Here is a 13,975-nt window from a genome sequence, read left to right on the forward strand (position 1 = left end):
CCGCTCTGTCCCTGCTTCCCTCACTCCTTCATGAATTTTTCCAGAGTTCACTCTCTCAATGAATCACTTGTACAAGAATCCTTATCTCAGTCTCTGCTTCGGGAGAACTCAGCCTAAGCGCTAGTATTTTCCTACACAAGTATACATGGACAAACACAGAATCATACCCTGGAGGATCCTCCAGTTTTAAGAGGTCTAAGTCATCTCCAGCTCTGCCCTCCCATCATAATTCTTCCCCATTGACCAGCACTGCTGTCAGGATGTAGGTTTCCATGCATTACCAGTTCTATGGCACAAATTGGAAGTAATACCTTTTTTAGGTTCAAAAAGGCCCTCAGTGAATGAGTAGAGTTTCTGTTTGTGGAGATGAAAAATTTTGGAAATAGATGGTTGCGGTGGTTGCACGACATTGTAAGTGTACTTAATGCCAGTGAATTAATTGTGTACTTGAATGTGACTAACACGACACATTTGATTATATGTTTTTTATCACAATAAAAAATTATGTTTTTAAAGGTTTTGGTCATGATGTAGCTACATTCCAAGGTAGGAGAAAGGGCTTAGAGCTTACTCTTATAGATAGATACGTCCACATGCACATTTACCTTGAAGCGATGCAAAGTACACATTTACATCGATTCTTTGGAATTCTTTGACGATCTAAAAATTTTAAAAGGAGAATTTGAGTAACTTCATCTGCCCATAATTCAGTAGCGTTCAGCTACTTGCTCAGGAGAAACTTCAGAATTTTCATGGTTAATCAGGACTTTGAGGAAAGTTCATTATCAGAAAACAACAGATGTTTCAACCTACAGTGAAGATATGATTAGGGATGAAAAGAAGACTGTTATCTCGGGATGTGGCAACATCCATTGCTCAGTAGTGCAACACTCAATAGCACTAAGGTGCTTAATAAATATCTGTGGAAGGAAGAAAAGAAGGGAGTACAGGAGGCTTCCAAATATAGCCCCTGCAGATCAGAAACAAGAGTACGAGTTTATATCTTTGAGTGGAAGATATATGGGTGCAGAAAGGTGACCACCAGATTCCAAGTGTAAAGAGGGACCAAGGGTTCTGTGTTTTGACTGGATCAGTGTCAGCACTTGAAATCAATTAATTATTTGTTAGGTGTGGAAAATATTTTGGCATTAAACATTAAGACTCTTCTCGAAAGTAATTCATTAAACACTTTGGCCAGCACAATCTACAATGCATTTGAACCAGTGCCGAGAGTGAAATGCATGATGAAGAACAAGAGTATGTTCTCAAACAAGCTAATAACCAGGTCTGCTAAGAGAACTGGAAGAGAGCCTGTCAGCATTTTCTCATACTCCTTAGTCAAATATAATCACTCTTCCACCTTACCTGCTAATTCCCCTCACCCTGGAATCATTTCCTGCCCTTGGAAAGGTAGCCAAGAAGCCTCAGCTAAGCTAACCCTCAGTTAAGGGTCAGTTTCATATTATTACCTCTCATTGTTGATGCCTTGAACCTGCTTACTTTTGCCTGACTTTCTTGATACCTACATGAAGCTTCACCTAAACTTGACACTCCTGGTCAAGTTGGTACCCTAGTTAGTCTGCTTTGGAGCACTTGGTATAGTTGTTATTTAGAAGATTACTTAATGTTTATCTTTCCCTCTAGAGTGCTTAGTCCCATAAGGATAAGCACTATGACTACTTCATCCTTTGTGTCTTGTACCCGGCTAAGTGCTTGGCACGTATTAGGCATTTCACATGTATTCGCTGGAAGACAACTCAAGCTTGCATAATTTGTGTCCTACATGTTTCTCAACCCTTTGACTTCCCAGATGCTCTAACCTCTTAATAATATGTGGCTTTTCCAGTCCTACCATGTACCTGGTATTCCTCATTCTGCTACTGTTCACATAACAAATGAAAACGTAATACTTAACATAAACTTTTGCCCATTTTTCCTTCTTATATTCCGTTATCTCCATATTCTCAGGAAAACAAAACATAATAAATATTAATATTTGCCGAGAGATCATTGTGTGCCAGATGCTCTTCTAAACCATATAAATATATACATATACATACATACACATATATATATTTAATCCTCAAAAAAAATCCTATGAAGTCGGTCCCATATTACAGATGAAGAAATTGAGGTACAGACAGATTAAGCAACTTGCCCATACTTGCACTACAGCAAGTGGCAGAGCCAGGTTTCAACCCCAGATAGTCTGGCTCCATAGCCTGTGCTTTAAAATATGGCAACCTATTGCAAAAGCATTCCCACAGAAAAATTACAGAGCCCATGCAATCAATCATCTTTTTGCAAGACTAGGCAACCCATATTATCTTACTATTGCCAAAGCTCCAAATCTGTAATTCAAAACACCAGAACCTTACCACTCGCAATGATCTTACTCCAACGACATCCAAGAAAGACACAGCTCCACCATCAAGCACAAGGCTATGGATTGGCACTTTGGGAACATTCACTTTCACTGGAATCTCAGAATTCCAATCCACTTGAATCTCTATTTCCTTGGTTGGGATATCAAGTTCTTCTGGATCTTCAATATCTTCATCAGGCTCAAAAGCATTATTCGTTGTACCAGCATCACTTATAATACCATTCTAAACAAAGAAAATACTGCCACCTTAATTGCCAGTGACTTGGGCTGTCTTTCAACAATTCATTTCAAATTACTTATAAGTCCTGCACACTGTTCCTTGGTAAGCAAAACATCGAGGGGAAGAACCCTTAAGGAATGAGGTTCCCCTCAGTCCAAACTTTGATGTTCTCTAGAAAGAAAAATAGAAGAGCAGAGGAGCCAGGAAACTTGATCTCTGGAACATTATGGAACTTGGCCAAGAGATACATTGGCAGGAAAGTCTGAATTAAAGGTAGTAGCTCTAAAAGGTTGTGAACTTACTGCCTTCTATTACAATTTTCAGGCATTACATTAGCACTTGTTTTGTTCCTTTCAGTGAAAATAAGGTTTACTTCATGATTTTAAAATAATAATAATCACACCCTGCGTTTCCAAGGAACTCTGCTGATTTAATTTATCCTGTCCCATACCCTCTCGCCTAAAAGAACAACTCGGCCGTTCTCTGACAAATGTATGTCATCTGCCTGTACATGTCTGGGTACCAAAAGGGATAGATTTAATTTTAGACTATATAACTGATTTCACTTTCACCTGAGAAAGGAAAGAATTTAAGGGGGATATGAAAGATGTTGCCTCACCTTTGTTGCTCTTAATTGACCTTTTTTGATGAGTTTCTGTATTTTCCTCAATGCTTTCAGCCTCTTATTGTACACTCTAATGGCATCAAACCCAACCTTTGAAAATAAATATCAAGTTACTAAAAACATCTGTTTCCTAATGCTCATTAATGGCAATTGCTACCTGGAAAGGTATTTCTCAAGCGATACTACTCCTTGAGACATTCTGCCAAATAAGAAAATCTGAGGTCTGCTGGAAGTCTCCTCCACCAGGCCACCCCATCTCACCCACCTGAGAGATGCAAGGAAGAAAGTAGCATATTAAAGATTCCAAGACAGTGAAAAACAAAACGACAAAAATATCTTTTTTTAGCTTTAAGACTATGTTTTCCAAATTTCCTTGGCAGTACAGAGCCTTTTTTTTTTTAATTGCAAAATCTATGAATATGCCTCTGAACCAGTTCACCCTAGAACTCGCTTGGTAAAACACTGATCTAGAGGCAAAACCCAATTTTGAGGCATGGAGTGGAAATCTAGGCCAGAATCTCCTGCTTCCATGTTCCACTTATACTTTTTAACCCTTCACTCCAACTGGGCATCCCCCCAATACATGTTTCCACCTTTCCCTCTCACCTTACATAGTTCTCAAATACCTGGTATAATTTCATTCCTTTTGCCCAACTGCCACGTAAAGCCTGATGAGTTCGACTGATGTGGATTGTTCCCTTCTATGAACTCTTAACACATACTGTCTATACCATTCACTTGGAATTTACTCAAATTCCGTCTAGAGGCAACTCATGTTTTTGTATAGCATAGTTATCGCTACCTGGATTTTAATGTATATGTTGTTGTTTTTTTCCTATCTCTAATAGTTTGTAAGTTATTTGAAGGCGAGGATGTTATAATTCTTAATTATACAAAGGGACAAGGGTAGAGACACTAATGTCCAGTCTCGAGTTCAATAAATACCTGTAGAATGAATGACGTTTCCAAAGAGGTTAAGAATCATATTTCTAAGGATAAAATACTTACTGTGGACTTGATACACTTTTTAAAACCATCGACGTTGCCATAAAAAATAGGACTAGAAAACCTGAGAATCTTCATTCCTTCAGGTTCTTCAATCTAACATTAAAAAAAATTGAGGTTAAATCATTTCAGGCTTCAAACATTCAATTAAATTTCTGGCTATTGAGCTAAGAGCTGAGATGCAATTGCTCAGAGGAGCTGGGCAGCAGCACTCAACTTTCCTTAAATAGGGTCTTCATCCCAGTTGGGAGGCAAGATGTTACCCAAATTCCTGAACCTTCACAGTCCATAGAACAAGGGTGCTCGACCCCCAGGGTTCCGGACCAGCACCAGTCTATAGCCTGTTAGGAACCGGGCCACGTAGCAGGAGGTGAGCAGCAGGCTGGCAAGCAAGCGAAAGAAGCTTCACCTCTATTTGCAGCTCCTCCCCAGAGCTAGCATCACCACCTCAGCTCCACCTGAGGTCATCAGGCATTAGATTCTCACAAGAGCACCGGCCCCTGGTGCCAAAGAGGTTGGGGACCGGTGCCATAGAAGGTCAAGTTAGAAAGGGCCTTAGAAAGCAATTATTCGACCCTCTGATCTCATGATGAAGAAACAGTCTTCGAACGATGACACGAGTTGCCTCAGGTTCATACCACTGGCCCTTTCTTTCTCCCTAAAATTCTCTTAAAATAAGAAAAGTAGCAAAAGCAAGAGGATCTACAGGAACTGAGGCCTATGATGTCATTTGCTTGTTCTTACCCTGACACAGAGTGACCAGACCAAAGTAAAACCCACAGAATCACTGGCCTTTCTAGTCTTTAGGAATCATAACAATTCGAGTCCAGACAAGTCAGAGGAGAAGACTGAAGCCCCGAGAGGCTCATAGAGAACTAGAACTCGATTCAACTTCTGGAAAAAATTGAATTTTTAAAAATTCCTCTTACAGTGGTTTGACATTAAAATTACATTCAATTTGCATGGACAAAATTCATGTAAACCATGCATATCAGAGGGCACATTGAGTTAAACATTTTCATGACACCCCAGTGAACTTCTAGAATTTCCTGACAGAAGCCCCTCCTTTGCCTCTCTTGTCCCTAACAGACTAGAAGAGAAATATGTGATCTTGGGAAATCCAGGCTAGCAAGCCCAAGTCCAGCACACGTCTCTCAGAGGCACTCACGTTTTTGTAGTTCTTGGTACTTTTGTAGATGTCTGTGCTCGGGATACTTCCGAGGCCTTTCCAAGAGGGACTAAAAGAAAAATTAAGGTCAGGATTTCTTAGAACATGGCATATTTCGGAATAAAAAGTTAGAAGAAATAACAAATGCTAAAGAGCCCATCATTCTGATGTTTTTGGACTCTGTCTTTATTGCAGATGACATTTTCCTATAGCTAACTCTGAAACGAACATCTGGTGTTTGTGTGGAACTGGAGAAAAAGGAGGAAACATGACTCTTCCCCATGGCCGAGAGAAATAATGAGCATCGTGCTTCCATGAGTATAACACATTATAGGATAAGCAGAGAGCTTTCACACCTGTTGAACCTTATCTAGCATAAACCTGAAGATCAGCAGTATGGTCCTCATTTTTACTGGTGAGTAAACTAAGGTTCAGAGAAGTCGGAAAAGGCCCCAGAGGTCACGGGCAGCCCAGCTTCTGTCTTTAACCCGCTGGTCCGCAGTGCCGGGCACCATGCCTGGAACTTACCAGTGAGTTATTGCAACTTTATGACGAAGGATGGAGAGTCTACGGTAATCAAATTAATTTCATTTTATAGAAATAAAAATGTAGGAGGACTAACAATATGTCCTTCCCATATACTGTTCCTAATGAAATCAAATAAATCCATGATTCTTCAAGTGTGATCAGGGTCATATGCTAAAAGCAATTCCTGAAGAAAGAGTATCTGTTTGGGGTACTCGTAGCAAAGTGATCTCTGGATCGGCCTTATAATTATTGTATATTACATACTGTGGAGGATACTGCTTTTTGTTGGCTAAAAGTCTAGTAAAACAAAATTAGTAGCTAAAACGTGTCACAGCTTACTGTACCGGGCTGATTTTTGACTTAAAGTTCATAAACTATGTAGTCTCGCTCTACAGAACTCTTCTTTCTCAACCATACCCACGCAAGAAAAAGTAAACACTGAGGCATGCAGAGCACGAGAGACAGCCTCTTTTAAGGACAGTTACTGAGTTATTTTACAGAAGCAAATTGGACACTTTGGGAGCTTGTAAACTCTTTCAGGCCCTTGGGCACCATTTAAGGGCACCGAGGCAGTAAACATAAGCCTTGTGTAGGCTCCAACACTTCAAGGGAGGGAAGATGGAAGAGAAGAACTGGTTATGGAACAGGAAAGGTGGGCTTATGCTGAATGGAAAACCCTGTTGATGTTTTTCTCGGTTTTTTTCCTTCACCACCCAAGCACAGGCAGAGAAGAAGCCAGAAGTCTAGAAAGATAACAAATTTTGAGGGAGGAGAGAAGCCCTATTCCCCTCTCCGTTCAGACAATTTCTTAGACTCAGAAGAGCACACACCAAAAGCCTCTCAAGAGTCAAAACAAAACCAACAAAAAACATACCTCTGCAGGCTGCCTAGCAAATGGTTTTCCATTACTTTAAGCTGTGTCTTTGCTGCTTTCACTCTGCAGATGATCTGATTGTTTTCTTCATAATTATGTGGCTTATTGGGTACATGCTTTATTTCACTACAATTAACTATTTTAAAGTCTGTTCTGAGTTACATGACTTCTAGGTTACTAGCTACAAAAGAAGATGAGATATATTTAGCCGCTATCTTATCTCAAGTCTTGGGCCCAGTGCCTCACAGACTTCATCTCATTAAAACAACAACAACAACAACAACAACAACAACAAAAAGTGCAAACCAACCTCAGTGTTTTGCTGAATCATTTATCTTTTGGTCTTACAGTGACTAGGAGGAGAGCATCAGCAGTAGGACGGGTGACTAAATGCATAGATTTTGGGGTGAGATACATCTGAGTTCAAATCCTGCTCTTCCACTTACTAGCTACATGACCTTGGAGAAGGTTCTTGGCCTTTCTGAGCTTCAATTTTCTTACTTGTTTAATGAAAATAATAAAACCTACTCACAGACTTCTTTTTTTTTTTTTTTGAAGATTAAGTCTGTTAATGTGTGCTTAAATCTAGAAGCGTTCAATATATAGTAACTATATAATGAAGTGATTTTACTATATCGAAATGACATAAGAAATCTCAGAATGTGTTGTCCTGTTTGCAGGTAACCTGGGCCTCATATTACTCACAACTGAACTCTCAGGACCACAGTCAGTAATCCAAACACGAGGCCAGCTAGTAAACCGAGGTCCAGCCCCAGAATGATGGACGCTATGCACGTAAACACCCAGATAACCTAGAAAAAAAAGAGAAGTAAAAAGAATCATATTAATTCATTATGTACCATCAGGTGAGAGATTACTTGTAAAAAATAAAATAAAATCAATTTTCCACAAACAAATTACAGTTGACCCTTGAACAACACAGGTTTGAACTGCACGGGTATACTTATACGTGAATTTTTTTTCAATAAATACTGTAAATGTATTTTCCTTATTATTTTCTTAAAATTGTCTTTACTATATTTCTTTCTTATAAGAATATAGTATATAATACATATAACATACAAAATATATGTTAATCTACTATTTATGTTATCGGTAAAGCTTCTAGTCAACAGCAGGCTATTATATCAGTAGGTAAGTTTTTGGGGAGTCAAAGTTATACATGGAATTTTCACTGTGTGTGGGAGTTAGTGCCCCAATCAGATCATCTGCAGAGTGAAAGCAGCAAAGATACAGCTTAAAGTTGTTGCCGGGTTAACTATATAGCTTTTGTCTTCAATCTTCTGATTTCATTTCATATTTAAGTGGAAGTGGAAATTGGACTTCCCAATAAAGACCAACTGTCCTATTTAGATATTTTTTTATTTAATTTTGAATAGTGTATTAACATAGTTCAAAATGAAATTACTATCAAAAGAGCGTGCGGTAAAATATCTTGCTTGCCAACCTCTCGCTTCTTCACCCACTCCCAACATCCCTCCGTACTTGTATCCTCTTCTATTTCTCTCTTTGAATGTGTTCGTGTACACAAACACATGCACCCTTTTCACCAGAAAAAGATTTTGCAAGTACAAACAAATATGACTACAAAGCATGTTTACTTTCATGTCTTTTAGTGTATTATAAGCACTATTTTGTTCTGCACTGGCCTCTTTTTTTTTTTTTTTTCACTTAATTTGTCTTGGAAATCTTTCCATATCGATATATAGGAAGTTTTCTCATTTTTTTTTTTCATCTGCTCTAGTTAATTAGAACATAACTCTAAAGAATTTAGCTTCTGGTTTTTATAAATCCTCAGAGCAGTTATGAAGTTTGCTGTGGTCAAAATTATAACCAACACGGTGTTTGTATTTTGTCTTTTCTTTGTTTTGTGTTTTGTTTTGTTTGTCCTTCTAAATTAGAGGGTTTTTTTTTTTTAAATTTGTTTGTCTTTGACTCTAGAAGGCCAAGGGTATATGAATGAGCTCCAATGGGATTTTTGCTGGAAATGGATCTTCCCAGAGATACAGGACCTTCAAAAACACAGTTCACATGGAAGACTTCAAAGCTGTGGTTTACCACAAAATTCTAATTTTTGCCTTCGGCTCCTAAAATGTGAGACTTAGGAGATAAGGGATCATCATGATATGGCAGGAAACACTATAAACAAATCTTATTTCAGAGAAAAACGGGTGACTTACAGCATCAATCTTATTCTGCCTCCACAGACGAGGAACATCACACACCTGCATAAACATCCCTTTCAGGTTGGCAATTACAACAGCTGCCAAGACTGACTGCCAAGAGAGACAGAGAAGGCTGTGTTATCTAGGGGAATGGTTTTCCATGTGATGATTTATAAATCTCTTGTTATTGCTCCAGTGGCGGAGCAGGGAAATTATGCAAGCAGTGTACCGTGAAGCAGGATTATACCTTTTGCAGGGGTTCCAGCAGCTTCCCCAAGGCAACAATGGCAATCATCACAATCCCAGCCGAGATGATGCCAGCAATCTGAAAGACACACATCTCCCATGAACAAAGTTCTTTCTCCCTCATGTCACCCAGCTTGCTGGATGTGCACGTCAGAGAGCCTGTTCATGGTTGCTCTTGACACTTCCTCACCTCCCCACTTTTGTTCAATACTGTTGAGAGAAATGAGATTTATTTGCTAAAATTGTACAAAGCTGAAGAAAAATGGAAACTGTATATATAGTAGCTAAGGCAGAGAAATTAGAGAAAATGTGGAGACTGTGTCTGTTTGAGTAAAGTCAGTTTGACCTGTGCTTCATTTGGATATACTAGACCTCTAGTTTAGTGTCAATTCAGGAGGCCAAACTTCTGTTTATTTGCCATACCAGGAAACAGGGACCATCCCTCTCCTCCAACAACAGATCATGATGATGTTTTTGAGAAAAAAAATTCTCATAGCACATATTTGATTATTCTGCACTATTGAATCAGCAGCTATTATAGCAATTCTGATAACACTTTGTACTTGTAGCACATGGTTGCCACCAAGGTCTCAGAGGAAATAAATTTACTAGTCTTATTGCAAACTCGAAATGCCACATGAGCCTATGGAGAGATGGAACTATGTTCCCTGGTTGCTCTAACAGTTGCACAGATGCAGGCTCAGAAATTTGCCCTCTGTAGCCTTAGTGATAAGGGGCAACAGCAGGGATAAAGGAAACTTCAGGAACTTTACCTTCGCTGGTGAAAAAATCTCTCCTAAAATCCATATATAGTTAAGAGAGAGGCTGAGGGAGTAGGGACTATTCTCTGGTTTGATTAGAGCACAAATGAATTCTCTGTTGAGACAGCTGAGGCATGGCTGAGGTGAAGACTAGAAGCTCTGAAACAAAGGAGAAAAGGAGACAGGAAACCCGCAGCAAAGCAATCAGAGAGGGAGCAACAGGGAGGATTGTATTGGGCGTGAGTACTGTCTCGGTAAGATGTTTGAATTAAAGGAGACAGATAAAAATTTTAAGGAAGTTTCGCAGTCACATTCCTTCACTCCACCTGGCAAATTGATCATGCTCAGAGTATAGCTAGGTCAACCTGAGGCACTATTATTTATATGATGATGTACGAAAAAGTGTGCTTTGTTCATCTAGATCCCTTTTCCTAGGAAGGTTTTTACCTCCTAGCACCATACCTCCAGATTCTCAGTACCTTGGTGAGCTTTCCACTCTCCTACCTAAGCAGAGAAGCTAATATCTCCTCTACCTCCCCGCTCTGTTCCTTTCTTCCTTTTGTCCATGTAATTGCTTAACCAATATTTATTGTCTATCATGAGCCACCTGCATCTCATTGTAAACATAGGACTCTGTGAATCAGTGAGAGATATGGGAAGATTAGGGGACAGGGAGTACAGCCAGCTGCCCAACTCATACCAGGTGGATGGCCACGTACTCATCAAGTATATGTAATAATAAGCCTCCAATCGTGGAACTAAGACTAATTTTGGTTACTATATTAAAATCTGTGAGGGGCCCATTACTTGTACGGTATAAGCTTGGTTTGTGAGAAATGCTATAGATTTTTTTATCTATGAGTAGATTCAATTACGATAAAATTAATTATTCTGTTAAGTGAGAGGATAATCAGAGCTACAGAATAGTTTGTAATCAGAATTCCTTTTTCATGAATCAGTAGGAGTCAGATGGGAGTGAGAGAAAAAACAGGTCGCAATATTGAGCTTTTCTATGATATGTAGATATGCTAGAAACAGTTCATGTCCACTAGCACTCACTGTTCTGTTCTGTCATTCAGCAAGTATATGCTGAGTGTTTTTGTGTCAGGTACAATATGTGTATCACAGGTACTAAGACACTGTTCTTACCTTGAGGAGTTAATGACTGGAACCATGACCATTTATAAGTACGTATGTGCCAGGACTTTACGAACATTTTCTTATTTAATCTTCACAACATCCCTATGAGGTGGATATAATTAGTATGCCCATTCTACAGATGCTGAAGCTGAGGCTCCAACATAAAAGCAAACATGAGGAGCCACACGACAAGAGAAGACTTGCCAGTTCGCTTGGTCATGAGTGCCTGGGTTTCAATCTAGGCACTAATACTTTTAGCCCCAGAACTTAGTATACATTCCAGTAATTAAATATCAAGCCATTTCTATGTTTGTTTCATTTCATACTGAACTCTGGCATCCTTCATTCCTAAATATAATACATGCCAGTGTATGGCAGTGGGTATTACCTTACCAGAACACCATTATCTCGAAATCCTCTGCCAAAGAATCACTTTACATGGGCATTCTTACCGAGGCATCCAGCCTGTGCCTTACTGGAGCCTGGAGGTGAAAGCAGGACAGTGGGCATCAGCAGCTGGGGCTCTGCCTGCACCCTCTTACAGCCATGTGCCTGGGGAGCTTGTCAATGCTCTAACTCAAATGAAAGCAGCAGAAACTTCATTGCTGACGGCTGTCCCTAAACATGGGTATACCTTTAGAAGTCACCTCTGACCTCTTCCCCTTGACCACAGGTCTCTGGTTATGCCTTCTGGTGTGAGCTGTATTGTTTTACTTGTTCCTTTACAGCTACAAATGTTTGCAAAAGAAAAAGAGGAGGAGGGGGAGGAGGAGGAGGAGGAGGAGGAGGAGGAGGAGGAGGAGGAGGAGGAGAAGAAGAAGACGAAGGTGAAGACGAAGAAGACGAAGAAGACGAAGAAGACGAAGAAGACGAAGACGAAGACGAAGAAGAAGAAGAAGACCCACAATTTTAAAAAGAAAAATTCTGAGAATTAAAATTAAGTTTTCATTCAACAAGAGCCAAGAAATTTGAAGAGGCTTATTCTTCCAGCCCTGTCACAAAGATTCATTATAAATGGGATAGGAGCATCATGTGCACCTTGAGGACAGTTAAAGCTCTCCCTGAACAAGCCACTTTTGGAGTCATTAGTTTCTCAGTCATTCCCTTTTATAGAGTCTCTGATTTAAAAATCCTATTTGAAGAGCGTGCGCGCGTGCGTGCGTGCATGCATGTGTGTGTTAAACCATTTGCCTTGGATTTGCTCTCCTTTGTAGTCTTGATGTACATTTTACTCTTAAATAATAGCTCTTTCTGTGTTGGGAGGAGAAAACTCTCCAGGCATAAGAGAAACACAATTCTTGAGCCTACCCCTTGCCCCATCTACTTGGTTTGGCGTCTCTGATTCCATGTCTGGCTGGAGAGGAAGGCCTTTGAGAATGACTCCTGAGTTTTCCAGACAATTAAAGGAGGGCTTGTCCAGAGATAAACTGGGATGCAGGTTTTGGGGTTAGCAACAACTAAAAACCACATATAAAAGGCAAGGTTAAATCCACATCCAGAATTTCAGGTACAAAAATCTTACCCAGGAAGAAATGTCAGAATGTTACAACAAAAATATTCTTGGCTAGCAGACTGTCATTCTGTGGGACCAAAGGCCTCTGGAGAAAGTTCCTGATGCTTGTAAAGGAAATGTAAATAGATGCTCTTAATTTTTCTGAAAATACAATAACCTCACTAAGCCATGAATGTGCTTTTACCAGGCCTTCTTTATCCCCAGATAACAAATTGATAAGAATCAGCACTCTTTATTAATGATTCTTTGTCGATTGTTATTGTCCCTGGAAAAGCAGGTGAGTGTAACTATCTGCCAGCTCAGCACTGACATGAAGAGATTTGAGAATTGCTGCTTCAGAAAACCATAAATGTTGTCGTTTAAGAGGTTTTTGGCAAGGGGGGGAAACTGGAGGCCCCAAATGGAACCAGTTCAGGAAGCAGGTCTCTCTTCTCAAAGGCTAGCTGTCCTGCTCGGTGCTCGTGCAGCCCTTTCTGAGCCATCACTCCCCTGAGTCATTCTCTACAGGAGATGGATATTACCATGCTCGTTCCATACCTGTGTCTTTCCCCCAGTGCTCTCCTGGACAGCGGTGCGGGACAGGGCAGTGGTGGCCACAAAACACGAGAAGAACCCCGAGAAGATGTTGCTGATCCCAAAGGCAACAAATTCCTAAGAGAGAGACTGGATGACAGTGATGCTACAAACATAATCTGGGCAAGACCCTCACCAAGTGTTTAAGGAAGAACGTTAGGAAATCACACTCCCAAACCTGCCTGGCCTGGTAGTCCCAATTTAATTTTTACCATGAAAGGTACCTGAGGTCTTGAAAGATATCGGGAGTTTGGGGTCCTTAGAGCCTAAGAAGAGGCCTCCCTGCTCTCAATCGTTTTTAAGGTTAATGAGGAATAGTAACTGATCTTTTGTGAACATGCTTATTTCACTTCCTGGTGAGTGGCATATCTGCTGTAGCTCTCACATAAAACTTTCTTCTGCTCTCACATAAAGTGTTTTTTCTGCGGTTCGACATTTGCTATAAAGGATATGACTAGGAGAGCTATTATTTTGCTTGACCACTAATCATTTAACTGTTATAATTGCTATGCTGTGTTTTCAGAAACATACCATGACTAGATCTCTGAGGTCACCTGGCAGTGTATCACATGCCTACAAAAATTGTCATGTGTACATTAATTGCGCAGTGAATCACCTCGATTTAAAGTGGCCACGACTATTATTAACAGCATTTGTTGCACCATTTTTGCCACATTATAGCTGTCGTTTAAAAAAAAAATGACTGGGAAACATGGGATTACATGAAGAATTCTTATTCTGACCTAATAT

At 39.9% G+C, this 13,975-nt stretch overlaps 1 protein-coding gene and 1 long non-coding RNA gene across 2 annotated transcripts in view; one reads left to right on the plus strand and one right to left on the minus strand.

The window, feature by feature from the left end:
- Window positions 1-605: 605 nt before the first annotated feature.
- Window positions 606-13,975, minus strand: part of SLC26A4 (solute carrier family 26 member 4) — a gene marked incomplete at its 3' end in the record, with an annotated part of 32,922 nt that continues 19,552 nt past the window's right edge. The window contains 9 exon segments of the mRNA XM_036230273.1: window positions 606-660; window positions 2,379-2,609; window positions 3,226-3,321; window positions 4,240-4,332; window positions 5,405-5,474; window positions 7,512-7,618; window positions 9,008-9,103; window positions 9,240-9,317; window positions 13,190-13,303. Coding sequence (XP_036086166.1) covers window positions 606-660; window positions 2,379-2,609; window positions 3,226-3,321; window positions 4,240-4,332; window positions 5,405-5,474; window positions 7,512-7,618; window positions 9,008-9,103; window positions 9,240-9,317; window positions 13,190-13,303 — 940 coding nt within the window.
- LOC118610685 lies at window positions 2,708-9,604 on the plus strand. Its single transcript, XR_004953880.1, has 2 exons — window positions 2,708-5,819; window positions 8,769-9,604. It is a non-coding gene; the product is annotated as an uncharacterized LOC118610685 (long non-coding RNA).

The sequence above is a fragment of the Rousettus aegyptiacus genome, unplaced genomic scaffold (assembly GCF_014176215.1).
Source record: "Rousettus aegyptiacus isolate mRouAeg1 unplaced genomic scaffold, mRouAeg1.p scaffold_m13_p_13, whole genome shotgun sequence".
In the NCBI taxonomy this organism is placed as follows: Eukaryota; Metazoa; Chordata; class Mammalia; order Chiroptera; family Pteropodidae; genus Rousettus; species Rousettus aegyptiacus.